General features: G+C 34.3%; 3 protein-coding genes across 4 annotated transcripts; all 3 read left to right on the forward strand.

The window, feature by feature from the left end:
- The first annotated feature begins 361 nt into the window (after nt 1–361).
- Nucleotides 362–2,869, forward strand: LOC106178912 (hydroxysteroid dehydrogenase-like protein 2). Its single transcript, XM_087010797.1, has 4 exons — nt 362–873; nt 1,278–1,366; nt 2,117–2,258; nt 2,728–2,869. Exons 1-4 carry the CDS (start codon nt 362–364, stop codon nt 2,867–2,869), a joined length of 885 nt encoding a protein of 294 aa, XP_086866923.1.
- LOC106150859 (hydroxysteroid dehydrogenase-like protein 2) lies at nt 2,750–11,756 on the forward strand. 2 transcript variants are annotated; one of them, XM_087011040.1, is made up of 5 exons: nt 2,750–2,876; nt 3,993–4,511; nt 4,912–5,000; nt 5,322–5,463; nt 10,381–11,756. In XM_087011040.1, exons 2-5 carry the CDS (start codon nt 4,048–4,050, stop codon nt 10,559–10,561), a joined length of 876 nt encoding a protein of 291 aa, XP_086867166.1. In that variant the 5' UTR covers nt 2,750–2,876; nt 3,993–4,047; the 3' UTR covers nt 10,562–11,756. The 2 variants fall into 2 exon arrangements, with proteins under 2 accessions (XP_086867166.1, XP_086867165.1); XM_087011039.1 differs by having other exon boundaries at nt 2,776–2,922.
- A 2,509-nt stretch (nt 11,757–14,265) lies between these two features.
- Nucleotides 14,266–18,285, forward strand: LOC106150856 (uncharacterized). The gene is made up of 3 exons (XM_013523870.2): nt 14,266–14,410; nt 16,637–16,845; nt 17,163–18,285. The coding sequence occupies exons 2-3, from the start codon at nt 16,653–16,655 to the stop codon at nt 18,161–18,163; spliced, it is 1,194 nt and encodes a 397-aa protein (XP_013379324.2). The 5' UTR covers nt 14,266–14,410; nt 16,637–16,652; the 3' UTR covers nt 18,164–18,285.
- The last annotated feature ends 1,369 nt before the right edge of the window (nt 18,286–19,654 follow it).

A 19,654-nucleotide genomic window follows, 5' to 3' on the forward strand; every position in this document is an offset into this window, starting at 1 on the left:
GGGGTACTAATTTCACTCGAAAAAAGGAATTGGTGGTGGGGGGGGGGGGGGGGGGGGGGGAAGAAAAAAATGAAAAAAAATTTTCCAAGAACATGATGATTTGAAAATTTTACCTTTTTTTCAAGATTATATATATATAATCTAATAATTAAAAATGGATATTGTTCTTTCTCATTTTATTTCATTTATCATTTCAGATATGGTTCTTTGCTGTACAAGAATTCCCAGGGTCAGGTGCAGGTACTAATACATAGAGAAAATACTTGCCTAACTGCTTTGCCTTCAGGTCCCCATGGTCAGTGTGTTAACATTGGTGTAAAGCATTTCATGTCATAGGATAGTAAAATATAAACTTTGAAATATGCAACATATTAGCTTGAAGAAAATTTTGAGAAAGTTTGGACCAGGGCCAGTGACCCACGCTTTCAAAGGAGCCGTGGTTGTCGGTGCTTCCAGAGGGATCGGACGTCAGATTGCAATCACAATTGCTTGTGAGGGCTACCAGGTAATCGCGGCAGCAAGGACTATGGGCAGTGATCCCACCATTCCAGGATCTCTTGTCGAGGTTTCAAACACTGCTTTAGAGCAACATCAGAGTCTTGTTACCCCAGTTCACTGTGACGTGGGAAAACTTCAGGATATTCAGACATTGGTGAACTGCGCTGTGAGAGATTTCAAGGGTTTGGACTTGGTTGTTTACAATGCTGGGTCTATACTGTGGGACAATGTTAGGGATCTACAAATCAAAGATGCTGATTGGACTAAGGATGTTTATGTACAGGGTGCGAAAAACGTGATAGAGTGTGCTCTGCCACATTTACAGAAGAGGGAAGGGGGAAGGATTGTATTGGTTGCACCTCCTGTTAATTCCAGGTAATGTATCCGTTTCTCCTTTAAAGTCATTTCCAAAAATTGAATCTGAAAGTTATTGTAGTTGAGTATATTATTTATTACTATTAGTTCATATATTCACTTTACTATATAGACATTTACCGGGTATGTAAGAAATTGCGATATGACTTTGTTTTGTTTTGCTCTTCTGAATCAGTCCTTTTTTTTAATCAAGTTTTCAGTACTTTTTTTAGGAATGGAATTAATAACTATATACAGTGCATTTAAAATGTTATCTTTTTAATAAATTGATGCATTTCAGCCTTTAGAAATAGCAGTAATTTGGATTTATCTCAGTAAACATAAAAACATATATATTTTAAAAAGAACCCACATTTTGATTTGTTTTATTGAACGTCAAGTTAAAAGTTGTCACATCACTTCAGATACTACATTGGCCAGACTCCATATGCTGTGGGCAGGTATGGAATGACTAGTTTGATGCAGGCCTATGCAGAACAGTTAAAAGGAACAGGTAAAAAAATTAGAATATGGAGTGAAGGAAAATGTCAGGTGTTTACTGTATTTGGTGATCAGAAGTAAATGTAAATGGATATCAAATTAAATTATTGTTTTTCTTTTTATCAAGAGCTTATAAAATATGTGGGTATTACCTCCAATATTTCTGTGACTGTCAGTCACCATTATCGGGGAGTAAATGACTAGGTAAATGACAGAAATATTGGAGGTAATACCCACATTTTATAAGCTCTTGTTAAAAAGAAAAACAATAATTTAATTTGATACATACAGAGCTTATGAAACTTTTCTCTCATAAATGGATATTGTTGTTTAAATGAGGGAAGTAATATTTTTTTAAAGTGATAATTTAACCCTAATTTTATCTAAAACATTTTGGAAAGGTATTTATTATTTAAAGTTTAAGCTTTAAAATTTCATAAGTAAGATGAAGTTATTTTAAAGTAGCATTCAGAAAAGTTTTTTTTTAATAAAAAATACCATGGAGTAGATGCTTCATTGCAAGCTGTCAACACCCCCCACCCCCACCCCCCATGAAATCCTTTTAAATCAGTTGACATTAAAGCAGTGGTTGAAAAGGTATAACATAAGCCAAAGACTTATTGCAATCAAGCCTCGACTGCCTGTAGTGAGACCTAAAGCCAGTTTTGTTAAAGCCAAAATTATGGATGCTTTTGTTAGTTATTAATTGATAAGCAAGCATTTTATGGGTTCTTTCCAAGCTTTTAAATTTGTATTATTTCAGAAATAAGTGTAACCTCAGTGTGGCCAGCGACAGTGACTGAAAATCCTGTGTCAATAATGAAGGATGTGGACCCAAAGTTGATGAGAAAAGACTCCCTTTTGGCAAAAGCTGTTACTCGTATAGCAATGGAGGAAACAGATAGGTAAAGAGATTTGCACCCCATCCCTCTCTCCCCTCTCTTCCCCTTCTCCCCCTCTCTTTCTCTCTCTCCCTCACTCTCTCTTTCTCTCTCAAGAAAAAATACAAGTTAGCAGTGTAACAAACTGTATTGATACATGGTTGGCATACATGCGTGATTGACTACTTCTTTGTCAGTTACATCTTTTCTACAAATGCTTTCTTGATTTTTATTAAAAATTTTCATACTATACTATACTGATCAGTTTGTATATAATTTCTTCAAGTTAAAGATCTACCCATCCAAGTCATCTTAAAATAGAATATTCATCTCATGGTATCTTATGCACCAGCATGAACTGATGAAAATGGTACATATGGCTATAAATATATAAGAATATGACATGAGAATACAATACAAAACACCAAGCAACTAAACATGACAAATGTGTAATTTGGAATGATTGAAAAGACATTTTGGACATTTGTTTCAGTTTAAATGGCCAAGCACTTATTGACGAAGATTACCTTTGCTCACTGGGAGAGAACGACTTCTCAGAGTTTCGCTGTGATCCTGACAACGAGCCTCCACGCATGTTGCCAAAGGATGACGCAGATCTGTCTGGTGGTGCATAGTGACGTGGTATAACAATAAAAGGATTTTGTTTGTTGTTTATTCAAAAACATAAGTGAGTGATTCCAGTATTGCAAGGTGTTACCGTGTAAGCTGTAACATTTGGAACACATTAGTTTCTTAATGACAGAAACGGAAAAATTTAACTGTGTTATCATAAAATGTTTGCTTTTGTTAAGTTTTTCTTGAACTGCACTAACTGTTTGTCAGGGAATTAAATTGGATGTTGAGACTTTGAGTTCATAGAAAAATTGGATTGCTGAAGGCGGAAGTTTGTAAGTTTGAGAATAGATAATGTTGTGTAGATAAGGCATCTAGTCATATGTGCACAAATGATTTTCTTTCAAAAACTGAAGCTGAAATTAGATTGCAGGTCCAGTAATTATTTGTGACATTAGATGATTAAAATTGGTTAAGAGATTAGATGAATGTGTTACATGTGGAGTGATCGTTAATGATAAATAAATAAATATAACAGAGAAAAAATGTTCTTATGATTTTGTTTTTATTTTATTTCAAGTTGTGTTTGCTATGCTTTATATTTTAAAAAATTTTAGCACTTTGAAAACAACAAAGTTATACTGAAAATGTCTGAATTGATTCTCGTTTTGAAATATCTTCTAGGTCTAGAGTTTCTAAAGTTCAATTTATTATCTTCAAGTTGATAAATGTGATGAATTTAAAGTAAAATTTTATTTCAAGCATGTTAAATTGTCAGAACAAATACATTTTTCAGCATGCCAAACAATTGACCTCTAGCATAGAAATATTACTATAATTATCAAACAATTTGACAGTTTTGTCCCTGTAACTTGCATCAAATGAATGAAATGTTTGGTGGCTTTGGACAAGGATTCACCTCGGATAAATTTTCTGCTGGAGATGTTCAACAGTCTCACGACTGTCTTTGATTTTGAGTGCTTTTCTGGCATTCAAACCATATTTAAATGAAAATAATTATGTTTTGTAAACAAACTATTAATATTTACTCAAACCAACTTAATATTTTTCATTAGAGGGATAGACATTCTGACTACTTTAAATTTTAACAATATAAATAGACAATATAAATAGGAACTGCCTCTCAAATAATCGTAAATAAGTGAGACATAATTTTTATTTCAGGTAAAAGGTAGTGCTAGCTGATTTAAAAGAAAGCTCAGGAGAAGGCCAAAGCAAAATGGCAGCATCGAAACTGAGAACAGCATTAGTTATTGGAGCCTCCAGAGGAATAGGGCGCCAGATTGCTCTGACTCTGGCAAAAAACAACTTTCAAGTTGGAGTAGCAGCAAAAACTGTTGTAGACAACCCTCTTAGGCTATCTGGAACAATTATGGAAGTTTCCCAGACAATTAAAGAAACTGATGGCTTTGCAGTTCCAATAAAGTGTAATGTAAGGGATGAAAAAGAAATAGAAGTTGCGGTAGATACTTGTCTGCAAGTGTACAATGGATTGGATTTAGTTGTTTATAATGCAGGGGCAATAATGTGGAATAAAGTTGTTGAAACACCACTGAAGAAATTTGACTTGATGATGGATGTGAACGCCAGAGGGGCGTATGCTACTGTTCAGAAAGTGCTCCCATACATGTTGGAGAAGAAACGCGGGAAGATAATTTTGGTGTCACCTCCAATTTACAGCAGGTAATGATAATATGTATCTTTGTTAGTGTGAATGTGTTTGTTTGTGCATGTGTTTGCTTTTGTATGTAGGTCTGTATTTGCTGGGATGGATATTTCAGATGATTTTCAAATTTGTTTGTATGTTGGGATGTTTTACCTCTATTTTGTGGGTTTTCATATCAGATTATGTAAGTATGTAAAGAAAAAGTATCTTATTTCCATCAAGTAATTTTCAACTTTTAAATTTATTTGATTGCTACAAAATATAGGTCAGACATGCAAATATTTAAATAAAAGGGGAACAGAAAATGCCTTAAAAGTCTTATAAGCAGCTATTGCTGTGGCTAGGTCACATACTGTGCTTCCAACACAGACTACAAGCCAAAAGTATTAATCTTGTTGTTGTTGTTGTGTGTGGCAGGTTCTTCAAAGGTAAAACCCCGTATGCAGTGGGTAAAGTTGGTATGACAGTCCTCACCCATGGTCTGGCAGAGGAGCTGAAGGGAACAGGTGGGTTGAAGACTTTTTGGTGGCTTGATATTATGAAACAGAATACATTATTCTACAACAACCTAATAACTAATAGGAAATGTACACATTTTCATACTGTACGTGTCAGGAATGCATTTCAGTGACTCTACATTAAAATAACTATAATAAAAAGTAAAGTTTTAGTGTTTTTATTAAATTTCCAAGTGTGGCAGCATACAAAAAATTGACTTAAAGTTCATTGTTATGGTAGTTATATGATTGACAGACAGTGTGATTCAAGATACAGATTAAACAGCCATGTGTTTATTGTGGAACGTCTTGTTTTTATCATAATTTCAGGTGTGAGCATTACTTCCCTATGGCCAGCCACAGTTATAGAAAGCCAAGTGACAGTGGTGAAGAATGTGGAGCCAAGATATATGAGGAAGTCCACTATATTTGCTGATGCTGTTCTTAGTATTGCCAATGAAGAAAGTGAAAGGTAGAGTGGCAATTTTGGCTATATTTTTTTCAGTAGCATTTTTCTATATTTTTTGCTCATTGTTGAGCCTACCTTTTACTATTTTTTATGTACAGACACAGATGTGTCTGTACATATAGCCATCATCTGCGTCTGTCGTCGCCGTCACCGTCGTCGCCGTCGCCGTGCACTTTTACCGATAACACGATAAGTGGAAAACCATTTTGCCTTTTGATTTGAAACTTGCAGAACTGATGAATATTCATAATACGCAGGTCAAGTTCGAAAATCAGCATGATCAGGTCACTCTTAGGGAATTTATGCTGTTTTTTCACTTTTTTCAACATATATGCAGCACCGATAACACGATAAGTGGAAAACCATTGTACCTTTTGACTTGAAACTTACAGAACTGATGAATATTCATAATATGCAGGTCAAGTTCGAAAATCGGCATGATTGGGCCATTTTTAGGGAATTTATGCTGTTTTTTCACTTTTTCAGCATATATGCAGCACCGATAACACGATAAGTGGAAAACCATTCTACCTTTTGGCTTGAAACTTACAAAACTGATTAATATTCATAATACACAGGTCAAGTTCGAAAATCAGCATGATTGGGTCATTTTTAGGGAATTTATGCTGTTTTTTCACTTTTTTTCAGCATATATGCAGCACCGATAACACCATAAGTGGAAAACCAATTTACCTTTTGGCTTGAAACTTGCAGAACTGATAAATATTCATAATACGCAATTCAAGTTCGAAAATCAGCATGATTCGATTATTGTTAGGGAATTTATGCTGTTTTTTCACTTTTTTCAGCATATATGCAGCACTGATAACACAATAAGTGGAAAACTGTTTTTTCATTTGGCTTGAAACTTACAGAACTAATGAATATTCATAATACGCAGGTCAAGTTTGAAAATCAGCAAGATCGGGCAATTTTTATGGAAGTTATCCTGTTTTTTTTTTTTTTTTTTTTTTTTTTTTTTTTTTTTTTTCAATTTTTTCAGCACTTTTATAACACCAATAACATGATAAGTGTAAAAATGTTTTTCCTTTCCTTGGATTGAAATTTACAGAACTGGTGAATATTTATAATACGCAGGTCAAGTTTGAAAATTGGCATGATTGGACTATTTTTACAAAAGTAATGCTGTTTTTTCCCTTTATTCAGCATACATGCAACACTGATAACGCATTTTAAGGAAAACCAATCAGCCTTTTGTCTTGCAACTCACAGGTGTGATCAATCTGACCAGTATACAGATCAAGTTTGAAAATAAGCTTGATCAGTTAAGTTTTGATGAAGTTATTAGCCTTTTTGTATATAAGTGGTTTTTCTTCAGATTTAATTCTTAAGCATGTTAACAGTCTCATAACGGTACTAATTGGATATGTTAAAGTGTTGTTTTAACATTTTCTGCTTCTTAACAATATTGTTAGTTGATTATATAAAAATGACGGTAAACCTATTATCCTGCATTGTGTAATAAAGTATCAAAAATGGAAAGGAACTCATCATTGCAGTTCATCAGATTCAATCATTTACTATGTTCAGAATCTCCAAATGGAGCTAATTGGACATTATAAATTGTTCTATTGATATTTTTCCTATGTCAACAATTTTCCTAGTTGATCATTTAAAAATGACAGTTAATTGATGATGGTTTTATGTAAAAAAGGTGTTGAAAATGGAAAGAAAATCATTTCAGTACAGTTATCTCTTGTTAACATTTTGGCATTTTGAAAGTGTGACCCTAACTTCCATGTCCTTGGAGACCTTTCCATATCACATTTTCTGAATATCCATGATACTTTTATTTTTTTATAAAAAATTTGATGGTCATTATGCTGTTAAGTATTATGTTATATTGCATGAAAGTTAAAGAAAACCCTATTTTGGACACTGCTGCCAGGATAGCGATTAAGGGAAAACCATGTTACTTATGATAATCAACCTTACTGAAAAGACTGAAGTGCAGCTTGTGTTGGAAAACCATCGTAATTGTTTTCTGTTTTGAAAGCAATGCAGTACAGTGCTATTTGGTGCAATAAATGTATATGGATAGTAGGCAGTTAATTCAGGGTTATAAAATAATTTGCTTAATTGATTTTCAAGTTATTTCAGGGTTATAAAATAATTTGCTTAATTAATTTTCAAGTGGGTATTAAATGAGCTTACATAAACACACATTGAGATTTCATTGTAAAGTCCCATCGGTTTAGCTTTCTTAACTGTGTCACATAATTAGGAATCGATGATTATTATGCAGGTAAATGTTATTTAATATGGAAAATAAGTTTACAAAAAAAATTTTGTGTAACGCTTACATTAATGCTAAAGATGAATAACAGTGTCTTATTATTCTCAAACTCAATAGGGTTATTCATATCATGTTAGTAATTGTACAGCTAGATTAAAAGTTTGAATAGCAGCTTTATTGGTATTTTTTGTTATGTTTTATTTTACATTTTCTTTTAATTTTTTTATGCTGTTTTTTCACTTTTTTCAACATATATGCAACATTAATAACACAATATAAGAAAAACAGCTTAGCCAATTGTCATTATACTCACAGGAGTGGCCAATCTTACAAAAATGCAGGTTGAGTTCGAAAATCAGCGTTATCGGCCATTATTTTAGAAGTTGTACTGTTTTTTCAAATTTCCTCAGATTCAATTCTTAGGCATGTTAACAGTCTCATTATTGAACTAATAAGATACGTAAAAGTGTTTGTTTGATATTTCCTGCATCTTTACAACATTGTTAGTTGATTATGTAAAAATGATGGTAAACTTGTTATCATGTATTGTGTAATCAAGTGTCCAAAATGGAAATAAACTCATATCATTGCAGTTTGTCAGATTCAATCATCCACATCTGCCATGATGACCATGATGGGAAAACCGTGTTACTTATGATTGTCAAACTTTCAAAAAAGAAACACAGGACTAAAATGCAGCCCAAGTTGGAAAAGCAGTCTAATGGGCTTCTTTTTCTGGAAGTTATACATTTTAGTGAAACATTCATTATCTTTTTGGCATATTCATTGTGGGACTCGGAGCTCCCATGGACATGAAGCCGGATGGTAATCAAATTTTCTACATGTTCATGCTATTTATAGTCAATTATCAAAAATTGGTGATAATTATTCTATAATTTATTATGTAATGTTACATCAAAATTGACAATAATCTTTTTGCACTGCTAGTGCAAACATTATGAAAAGAAAACTGTGTTATTTATTATTATATTTAACTTAAGAGTATGATTTTTAGGATTGGCATGCAGTTCAAATTAGAAAGCCAGGTCAATTGGGTTATCATTTATTATTGAATTTAATGCAATTTTGTGTGAAATTTCATTTTTCTCATTCTGGCACTTTCTAAGTATAAACTTGAACTCTGATGGGCCTGAAGCCTTATGCTTTTACTTTCGTCGGTGTTACCTGTTGTGCAAAATTAAAATTTGATGTTGACTGTGCAGTTAAACATAATGTATTATTGCATCAGAAGTGGTAGTCTCCTATTTTGTGCATTATTGTTTTGTGCTCTTCTAAAGTTGTGACTTATGGGCCTGAAAGACCTTTGAGAGGGTCAGTCTATAAATTTCCCTTGGGTATCACTTCGCTAATTTCAGTTATAAAGTAATTTGCCTAATTGATAGGCTACATAAAGCATACTTGTGATTTGAGATTACATAAAGCACACTTGTTGATATTTCCCTGTAAACTCCCATAGGTTAAGCTCTCTGCTAGATTAATAATAAGGAAGCAGTGATAATTATGCAGGTAAATTTTGTTTAATATTGCAAATAAGTTTTATATATATATATATATATATATATATATATATATATATATATATATATATATATATATATATATATATATATATATATCAAACTGAAAGATTAAAAGTTTGAATAGCAGCTTCATTGGAATTATATTTACCTCTGCCAAGGAGGTTATATTTTCACCCCTGTTTGTCATCAACATAACTCAAAAAGTTATGGACCGATTTTGCTGAAATTTTCAGGAACTGTCAGAAGTGGGCCAAAGAGGACAAAAATCAATAATAATCAACAATTGCTACCTTGGCAGAGGTCTGCACTTTCGGAGTGCTTTTCTAGTTTTGTTATGTTTTCCTTTATAATTTTTTCTCAAAGACTTGCATTTGTGACTTTTAACTCTCATCCGCCTGAGACTCTGACATTTCTGTATTTCCACATAAGCAGTTGTATTGTTTTTTATGTCTTTAAACATTATGTTACTTATGTAATATTATTTTATGCACTGTCATCATTTTTCAAATATTGAGACTTACATCATGTGAATTTGAACTCTCATGGTCCTGAAACTGTAATCTTATTGAAAGGATAGATTGAGACCATCTTCTGGGACTTCCGGAAGACAGTCAGGTTATTAAGTTTATATTGCCTGGTATCTATTTTTTCTTCTGTTGGAAGACCATCAAAATGGAGGATGGATCAAAATAGATACTTTGGAATACTGTCAGAGAATATCTCTGGGTCCGCTCATGTTATTGACCATTTTACCTGTTGTGCATGATTATAAAATTCAGTGTTGACTGATAGTGCTATTATAAGCATTATTTATTATTGCATCAAAATTAACAAAATGACCTTTTTTGCATCTTTATTTTCTGTTTTTTGTCTGTACATTTGACAGCTTTGCTGCCTTGTTATACAAATTATCACCTGGTGGGCTCTCTGTAGCATGATTGTAGTTTTGAAAATAAATTTTCAACATACAATTTTGAGTAAAAACCTTAAGAATTTATTTTTAGAAATTCTAAACATATTGCTCCTTCAGTTAAGCAAAGAAGAAATGTTTCTTACCATTGAAAAAGAAAAAAAATGGTGAACCATACCCATAATATGTGCTTACGTTGTTGCATTTCTTAGACTGAATGGCCAAGCTCTTATTGACGAGGACTACTTGCGTTCAGTTGGTGTAACCGATTTTGTCCAGTATCGCTGTGATCCAGACCACGAGCCTCCTCGCATGATGCCAAAGACATTTCCATCTCTTCTTGTAGAGGAGGAAGACCAGAACTTGAACAACATTATGGGACCAAAGTTATAGATCGTACATTTCTCTGCTTTCAAGGATCATTACATGTATCTTTTGATTTTAAAACCTAATGTTCTGACAGTCTAGGAGCCTGTTTTGCAAGAAGTCTAAATTTTTTAGGCCTACCTTAGACTGACATCACATAACTGACCACATATAGTTGACTCTGTAACATTGGTTCAAAAGAAGTACAGTTGACCTCATTGAGTGAACTATATGGTCACCATTGTGAGGAAAATCATTTTCAAGACAATCACAATGTGATCTGGGAGCTTTATATCAACACAAATAAATGGCCTGTAAAATTCCCACATTCATCTCGAGAATGGCTTTAGTTATTGGAGTCTCCAGGGGAATGGGCCACCAGATTGCTCTGACTCTAGTGAAAAACAACTTCCAAATGGAACTGTTGTAGACAACCCTAAGCTTGCTGGGACAATAAAATCCTTTCATATCGAACCCCCTCAACAATGACTTTTAATACCTTCAGTAAATTCCATACAGTCTATCATTATTATGTTTAACTTTCAGTTTAGTGATTTTAATAATGCATGAAGTTGCATATTTGGTTTATTGCCATAGTTTTTTCAGTATATTTAAAGACTTTTTTCTAACAACCAGCAAGTTTTTCTTAGCTTTAGCAGTCTGAGAGCCTGGACTCTTCTGTGGGACCTGGGATGCTAAATAAAGATTAAGTCATTGAATCCTAGATTCGTGAGATCGCGTTACCCATGTGAAAGTTAAAAATGGATGGCCAATCTTTTAGCTTTTCTAATTTTTGTGCATTCCTGGATCAGGGGCAAATGTGCATATGTGTGCATATCATTGCGTGTTCATTTCATGCGTGTGAGTGAGGAAGATTGATTTTGAATTTATATCTGAATACAGAAGTGTTCTGTTGCCTGTCAGCATGTAGGAATGCACAAGCTGTGTAACTGTCTGTATATATAGCTGTCCTAGTATATCAGGTGATAACACAAGTGAATAACACTACTCAGACTACTGTGTCACATGCCAGTGTCTATATTTGACCTCAAGCTCATCATAGATATAGCTTACATGCTGTAGTTTGGCTTAAGAGAATACAAACTGTCCTCTCTTAAAACTTAAAAAAAAAACTTGCAGGATGACAATGGATTGTTGGATAAAAAATAATGGGGGACAGTGACATTTGTTTGATTAGAATAAATATTTTTTAGACTTAAAACAGTTGTTATCAATTAAGTGTCCTATTCTGCCACTTTGAGCAATTTTGTAATTGCATGAGGTTAAAGGCACATTTTACTTCTTCGAAGATTCATGACAGAGTATAATTGACTCTTATGTAAGTTTTTTTCTAAATCTAGGGGTCCTTAATAACAGAAAAAAGAAATGCTTAAATCTTTTTTTTTTTGGGGGGGGCAGAGGGGTTTAAAAAATTCATAGACATGCAACCACTGCTGCAGTAACTATTAAGAAAGATACAGCTGGAACAAATCCAATGTTTATCTTCAATGTTTACATGACAAATTAATTATAAACCCTCAATGATAGCTGACAACAGACAAACAATAGACACCTGTTTGTTTGATGGCATATCATATCTTAACAGGCCACTTGAGTGAGGTGTCAGAAGTACTTTGTATCTGGTAGATTACACATTGACATGGATTATGTACCTTCATCGCCAAACAAGGGGTTTTGGGCTGTTCAGCATGTTTATATGCATGAACTCCTACATCCTTTCATATTCATTAAATATTTTTTAAAGTAAATTTTCACTCTGGCATAATGATTTACGGATAAAAGAAATATGTTAAAAGAAAATAATTGGGATATTTAAATTGATGTAAACCAATTTGATTATGATCAGAATCAGTTCTTCGGTCTTTGTGACCGTAAAAATATAATGTGTTGAAAAACACCTGCTGCTCATCACATTGCCAAGGAAGAGACGTGAAAAAGAGATAAATACAGAAACAAACTTGACTGCAATTTATTCTCTTGCCATCACCAAAATGAATCTGGCTCATTCTATCGGGCCTAATGTAAACAGGGTCACATTATAAGCACTGGTCTTTTTAAGAATGTGACTGTCCCCAGTTGTCATTGATAACCCAGATATTATTGACATACAGTGAAGGTCAGCGCAGAATTAGGTTAAAGGTATACTGTCCTAGTTTGAAAATGTCCCAATGTCACATTTTCTGTCGATATATCCTGTAAAGCTACTCATATTTTCTTCAAAATCAAAAAGTATTATTAATATGATAAAAAAACCTTCAAATAAAAATGCCTGATGTCGACATTTCCCTCTGTTATGAACAAGAAGGCAAGCCATTAAAGGGGACAGAACTGAATAATTTAATTAAAAATCGTATAAAACGCGTCGAGCTATGAATCACGAGTTGGAGAAATTTTACTTTTTTTTCATAGAAAATTCCATTTGGCGGGAAAATATCGGATAGGATACCGCAATTCGACTACTTAACACAGGATTTTCACCGTTTGAGAAACAAATTTGTAACCTCTAGGCTTAGATATGTTATAGTTCTACTTTTGAATAAGTACGTTGCAAGGCCTTCTCTGCACTGACGCGACGAGGTGGGAAAGTGGCAAAGGAATATTTGTTCTTTCTGTGCTGCCGCACTGAATAAGTCTGCAGGTTGTGCACATAAAAAAGAACAGAGTTGCCTGGGTGATTTCAGTCTACAATGCACCTTGGTTTAGGCATGTACATATGAATTTCTGAATGTCCCACTGATGCACTGTATATGGGCTAGCATTAAACTGCATTTTATTTCAACAATATTGAAGGTGTTTACGGGAATCTGGGGATGAAAGATACCTCGATTCTGCGCACCAGTTATCTAAACCTGTAGTAAGCTTGCCCATTCTGAAGGAGCCTTTGCCTTCCTAGCGGCCACGAGAGGGCGTGTCGTTGCTTTGGGACTAGAGCATTTATAAAGCCGCCCACCTCGTTACTTATCTCCATCACTGTTGACAAATATGATAGCGTCTAAAATGTTGGCTTGGTTTTAACACAAAGGAGTATTGTGATGAGTATTGTGATGATAGTATTTGTTTCAGTAAATCAGTGGACAATATATTCTTTGATGTTTGTGTAGAATTCAACAAATGGGTTTTGATAATACGAACTCCTGACAAAAAATACTTTTCCAAAGGTCGGAATGACTAATATTCCATTTTTTGTGGAAATCACTTAAACCAAGAAAGAAATTTATCATACACCAAAAGTAAAATAAATAAATTATTACACTTTTTATTAATTTTGTAATAAAAAATAAAGAAAAATGTAACGTGAAACGACAAATTTCAGAGTTTACATCAAACCAATAGAAAGCATATCCAAAGGACCAGGAAAATATCTGTTCAATTTAACCTGTTCACAGTGGGTCTGCTTCGTATGTATCGTTGCCAAATAAAACTACTGCTAGATAACACTATGGGTGTGGATTTGGCATAAACATGGAAGAGGATGACACCACTGTTATCTAGCAAAGCTCTGTTCAGACTGGTCAAGTTATTACGTTTCACAAACAGTTCCCATTCCCCTTATGTAAATGGTACTGTCATCACAGAAAGAGAAAACTGTTCTACTGCTAATAAAATATCTTTAACTAGGGTAGTGGATTGCTAATATGGCTACCTTTGAGAGCCTGGGTACCTGAAACTGTTGATGATTAATAAAGGACCTAAATCAGTTTAAACTTCTCAGTGTGAACCGGTCCTGTGAGTTCAGGTAGCGTCACAGATAATCCGTCATCAACAGATGTGCCGATTCACGGGGACGGGCACATTATTTTGTCAAGAGCACTTTAGGTTGCCTGTTTTTTATATGGAGGGCTGCAGCCCTAATAGGTAAGTGTATAAGAAATAATTATTAATTTGTGAATGACTAATTATTAGCTATTGCATAACGTTTTTTAACTAGTTAAGATGGGAAGACAATATATTATGGCAATTAGATTACTCATTTACTATTGCGATATATATCAATTTGTTGTGCTGGGCAGCACTTATCACATTGTTAAAATTTAAACACTTTATTGTTGTTTTGATATAACAAAATTAAAGGACAAAAAAAATGAACCCAGCTACATGCCCTGAAATTCGTCTGACGCAGAAAAAATTACACGAATTCTTTTAAGAAATATTCATATAGTGGAATTTAAAGGAATGATGGTTATGAAATATTGGTTAGATTAAGTAGATGTATTGTCTCACAATCTAAAGCATGGCTCAAGAATGTAAATGTGAAATGCTTGCCAAATTTTATAGGATGATTATACTCTGACTAGAGAAATGGCACATGCATGGATACCTCATTTTGAAAGTCTTAATTTGTACAAAATGGCCATATATTTAAATATTAGATAATTATATAAATTTGTGAAAAAACGCGCCATTTTAGGCCCCCTATTCCTCCATCTATTTCAGATAATTCAAAAGACGCGGCTCAAATTTATAAGTTTTTCTCTCCGTTCGCTACTATGAATTGGTCTAATCTACTGAACATCCAGTGACACTCATCAGTCACAAATATTACTAATAAAAAGGTAAAATATCTTATCTAAGATAGCCGTATAATACAATAGAATTAACGTGGCATGACAATCGAAATATAAAAGTCATTGTTATTAGTCATATGTTGATCAGACTTTGTCTCAATCAAGGGCACTTTGCTTTTGTATTCCAAATGGCAACATTAATGCAGTTAGATAAGAATTAAGATACTGCTATTGATTGGTAATGCACCAGATTACAGTAGTCAAACAGCCGTAAATTTTTTTTAAAACATTCAAAATTATGTCATAATCACTCAGGATGATTCAAACTAACTTCCCTTTTGGCCAGGAAAAGGTCTGCTCTTAAAATCAAACTTTTAGGTGCTATAACATTTAAAGTAAACACGTACATGGATTATGCAGTGAAAAAGTACACTTTTTCAGGAATGCAAACAACCCTTTTGAAATTGCTGGGCTCGAGTCTGCCACTGGTGCGACCAGGATATCAAGACAACCCCAATCCCATCCTGGGTCCATCTATTGTTAATTTTAATTAATTAAATTTAATATTATTTAATAAATTTAATATTAAAATATATGTTACTTATGCACTAGTAATAAAAGTAGGCCCTACATCATACAGATATGTATTCTACCTGTTCACGCATACAAAGTTAAAATACATGAAGATAAAGCATTATTATCTCAGCGACACCTTCAAATGACCTACCTTGTATTGTGCAATTATCACATGTTCTGCTAATTGTTGATTTATTGTTTGAATTAATCTTATCAGAACACCTGTGATTACGAGTTATAACACAACTGCTGTTGGCTATGCACCAAAAAGGATAAAAAGGGGGTGGATCCATAATTTGACCTTGAGAAGATTAGATCAAAATCAAGCGTGTTGGCTTAACAAATCTTTTATTTTTGATCTGTCAGTATATTTGTTTGTTCGTTTGTTCACATATTTATGTATCTTCTTTGTTTGTTTATCAATTATATTATTTACTAAATCAATCATTAATTGAATTATTTTTTATTATTTCGGAAATTTTTCATTTCTTTATTAATTAACTATTTTATTGAATTGCTCAGAAAAGGACGAAAAAATATTTTTAAATGTGTCATCAGTTGCCTTCTTTTAAAGAGCAACGTTGGCCTCTCTCTTTTCTATCTCTCTCACTCTCTCTTTATTTCTGATAATGCTTTTAGTGTCTGGCTTTTATTGTTATTTTCTACACATTTAGTGCAGTAATAACAACAAAAATGAATAGCTATACTATCTAGTGACAAATACAAACATATGTGTTTTAAAAATAACCACAACCACACCAAGACACTCCCGTATGGCAAGAGTGCCTCGTCTGATGCCACCAACACTCCTGTTCCCAGGTTCCTGTCACATTATCAGATTTGTTGTCTGTGGCTGCTTAGACCTGTGGCGCATCAGTGGGCTTACTATCACACCCCTCCTATCCCCACCCCTCTTGTTTTGATATGCTTGAGAGATCTATCTTTCTGTGTCATTACAATAAATGATACAAACTGGTATCATCTTTTTTTTTCATTGCAGAGGATAGAATATCAATATGGCTTCATCAGCTACTTGTTCTGACCACTCAAACACATGTCCAGTCTGCCTTGACCACTACGACTTGACAAAGCGTGTCCCCAAGTTTCTGTCGTGTCACCACACTGTGTGCCTGATGTGTGTCCAGCAGCTGAAGGGGCTGTACAAGTTGTCATGTCCGGTCTGTAGAGAGAGCACCTGTCTCCCCATGGGTGAGGTTCAACCTGTCGACTAAAGTTGTGTTCAATCTAAAAAAAAAGATTAAATTTGTGTATTGAATTGTTCATATGGGTTTTTTCACTTTCTTTCTTTGTGTGTGTGTGTGTGTGTGTGTGTGTGTGTGGTAATTAATATAATTGTAGAAACTGTGTTATAGTAAGTCCAGATCTTCACCATTATCTTAATTTTTAAAACACAAACATACCAATTTATTAAAAAACGTCCCAGTTGTTATTACAAATAATTGTAACAATTAATCTGTAAATTGATACTGAAATTAGATCTTTGATTTTTTTCACACATCTTGCAGGTGGCCCTGAGAAATTGCAGACAAACTTTTACCTTAAAGTTGACAATGAGGAAGGATGCCTAAAACACAAGAATCAGCCATATTTGTTCTACTGCGCCACCCACAAAACCCTTGCTTGCCAAGCGTGCACCATTTTAGACCACAAGGAGTCCAAGCAGTGCGACCTGCAAGACCTTGAGCCAGCATTGAAAGCAACAAAAATGAGACTTAGAGAAAAACTTAGTGTTTTACAGACCAAGAAGGGTCACCAGAGTGGTATTTTATCAGATGTAAATAAAAAGATGGAGTTTTTAAATGCAAGTAAGCAAAGCGCAGAGAGGGCCATAGACACAACTTTCCATCAGTATTTAAGTGTCATCAGGAAATATCAGCAGACAACGAAAGAAAATCTGCAACAGTCTTTCACTCAAAAACATAAGACTCTCAGTAAAAAGGCCAGAGCAGCAGAGACACTTATTGATGAGTTGGAGACACAAATTTCCGAAATTGAAGACGCTTTACACAAAAATTGCATTTCAACTGCAGTTGCTGTGGAGGCAGGTCTTCGTGACGACACCGATGCGACTAAGACTGGTTCTCTTTTACCCAAAAGGGCTTCAAATGAAAGTTGGCTAAGCTTTAAAACAAACTCTCAGACAAGCTTGTCACAGCTTGAAACCTTTCTCCAATCTGCTGGGCAGATCCATTATATACCATTGCCAAAAGTCGTTTTCACAGAAAAACCAGAGAATGTCCAAAAATCAGACAAACCTCCGTCGATTTCTTTCAAAATAACCCACGGGACATCAGACGTTGAGGTAGACTATTCGCATTTGTTGCAAGTTTACATTAAAAAACCAAGTGGGAAAAGACTGAAGGCTAAAAAACTGTCGTGTCTTGGCAATGGTAACTATCGTGCCCTCTTTCCAAGAGAACTGCTCTACGAGGGTGCATATTCAGCAGAGGTCACACTTGCTGACGAAAGACTGGAAGACGGACTAGTTACATTTTCTGTTAAATAATGTCGTAAAATAATTTAACATTAAAGGAATATCCTCAATTTATAGCATAATTAGTGAGATTTGCATCATACTGGTATGTGTGAAATGGGCCCACGGTCTTAAATGCCACTGAATTACTGCAAGTGCCTTTCTTCTGTTAGTTATACAGAATTGATTTAATTTTGGTTTTCACGATTTCGAATTCATTGGCGCATTCTTTTTTCTTTTCTTTTCTTTTTTTACGCGTAATACATTGAGTTCTTTGATTTGTTTCCATGGAAAAAATCTTTTTTTTTTCTATGAATATTCCAATCTATGAGAACAATGTGGTAACTACAGGAAAAAGGTCCTCCTTTGTCCGAATATCCCCTTTTGTTCAAAATTGTCTTTTCGTCTTACCTGTAAAATTACCGAAACATGAAACTGGAATTTGAACATGACAATTAGAGAACCGATTTAGATAGCTATTATAAGCTTTTGGTAATTAAAAGTTTAAAATTGTCTGTACATAGTCCTGGCGCTTGTTAAACAGTTTCAGAAATGAAATGAATTGAAAATTAAATTAATTGAATGATGGTTTTATCTAATATATTTTATCTTATACACGTATAAGGCGTTATGTGAATCTAGTAATAATTTGTTCCAATTTTTACCGTTTGCAGTGAAACCAAAATCACTTGATGAAAAGTTCAATCAAATACAAATGACTAAACATACGAATCTGAAAATGAAATAATGTACATATAAAAGTGCTATTCCTGAAATGAAGTTTTTTTTTCCGAAATTCCTCCATGTGTCTTGCGATATTCACAAAGGACCTTGACCATCATCAGGCAATTAGATCATTGACGTGGCCAATGATTCAAACATATAGAAGTAAGATAACTTGACATTCAGGGTGGGTGGCGAGGCTTTAGCCCCTGTTACACCGGTTTTGCGGCCGCTCGAAGAACAAAAATTAGCCCACTCTCCGAACGATTACCTAAAATAGCAAATCACAATGAATGATTGTACATTGCGTCAGGTGTCCGTAGTGGGGGATGTTACAAAGAGGACAGCCAATTGCTACCCAGGGCCCCGTATCTCGAAAGCATCGCGTATTGCGAATCGCTATATCAAATAGAGACTACAATGTATTATATGGGACGAGTATGGGCGAGTTATGGAATCGAGACGCTTGCGTACGGTCGCAATGCGCGATGCTTTCGAGATACGGGGCCCAGGACCTGTGTCAGCACTGTAAAGCTGCTGGTTCAATTGAGATTTATATGTATTTTGCCATCGGGGAAGGATATTCTCATATATCTAAGTAGTAATTCGTTCCAAGCCTTTAACATTGTCAAAACTAAGAAAATAAACAATAAAAGAAAGTGTAATACCATTGAAGCGGTACGTACGGATGACGTGCCGAAGTCGATTATATCATGATGGCACAGCTTTGGGATCAATACAACACAATACTCTGTTCCTAATGAACAGGTAGGCCTATACCTCTACTACTACTACTACTAC

This window comes from Lingula anatina, chromosome 4, assembly GCF_051362555.1.
Source record: "Lingula anatina isolate TDL-2025a chromosome 4, LinAna3.0, whole genome shotgun sequence".
Classification (NCBI taxonomy): Eukaryota; Metazoa; Brachiopoda; class Lingulata; order Lingulida; family Lingulidae; genus Lingula; species Lingula anatina.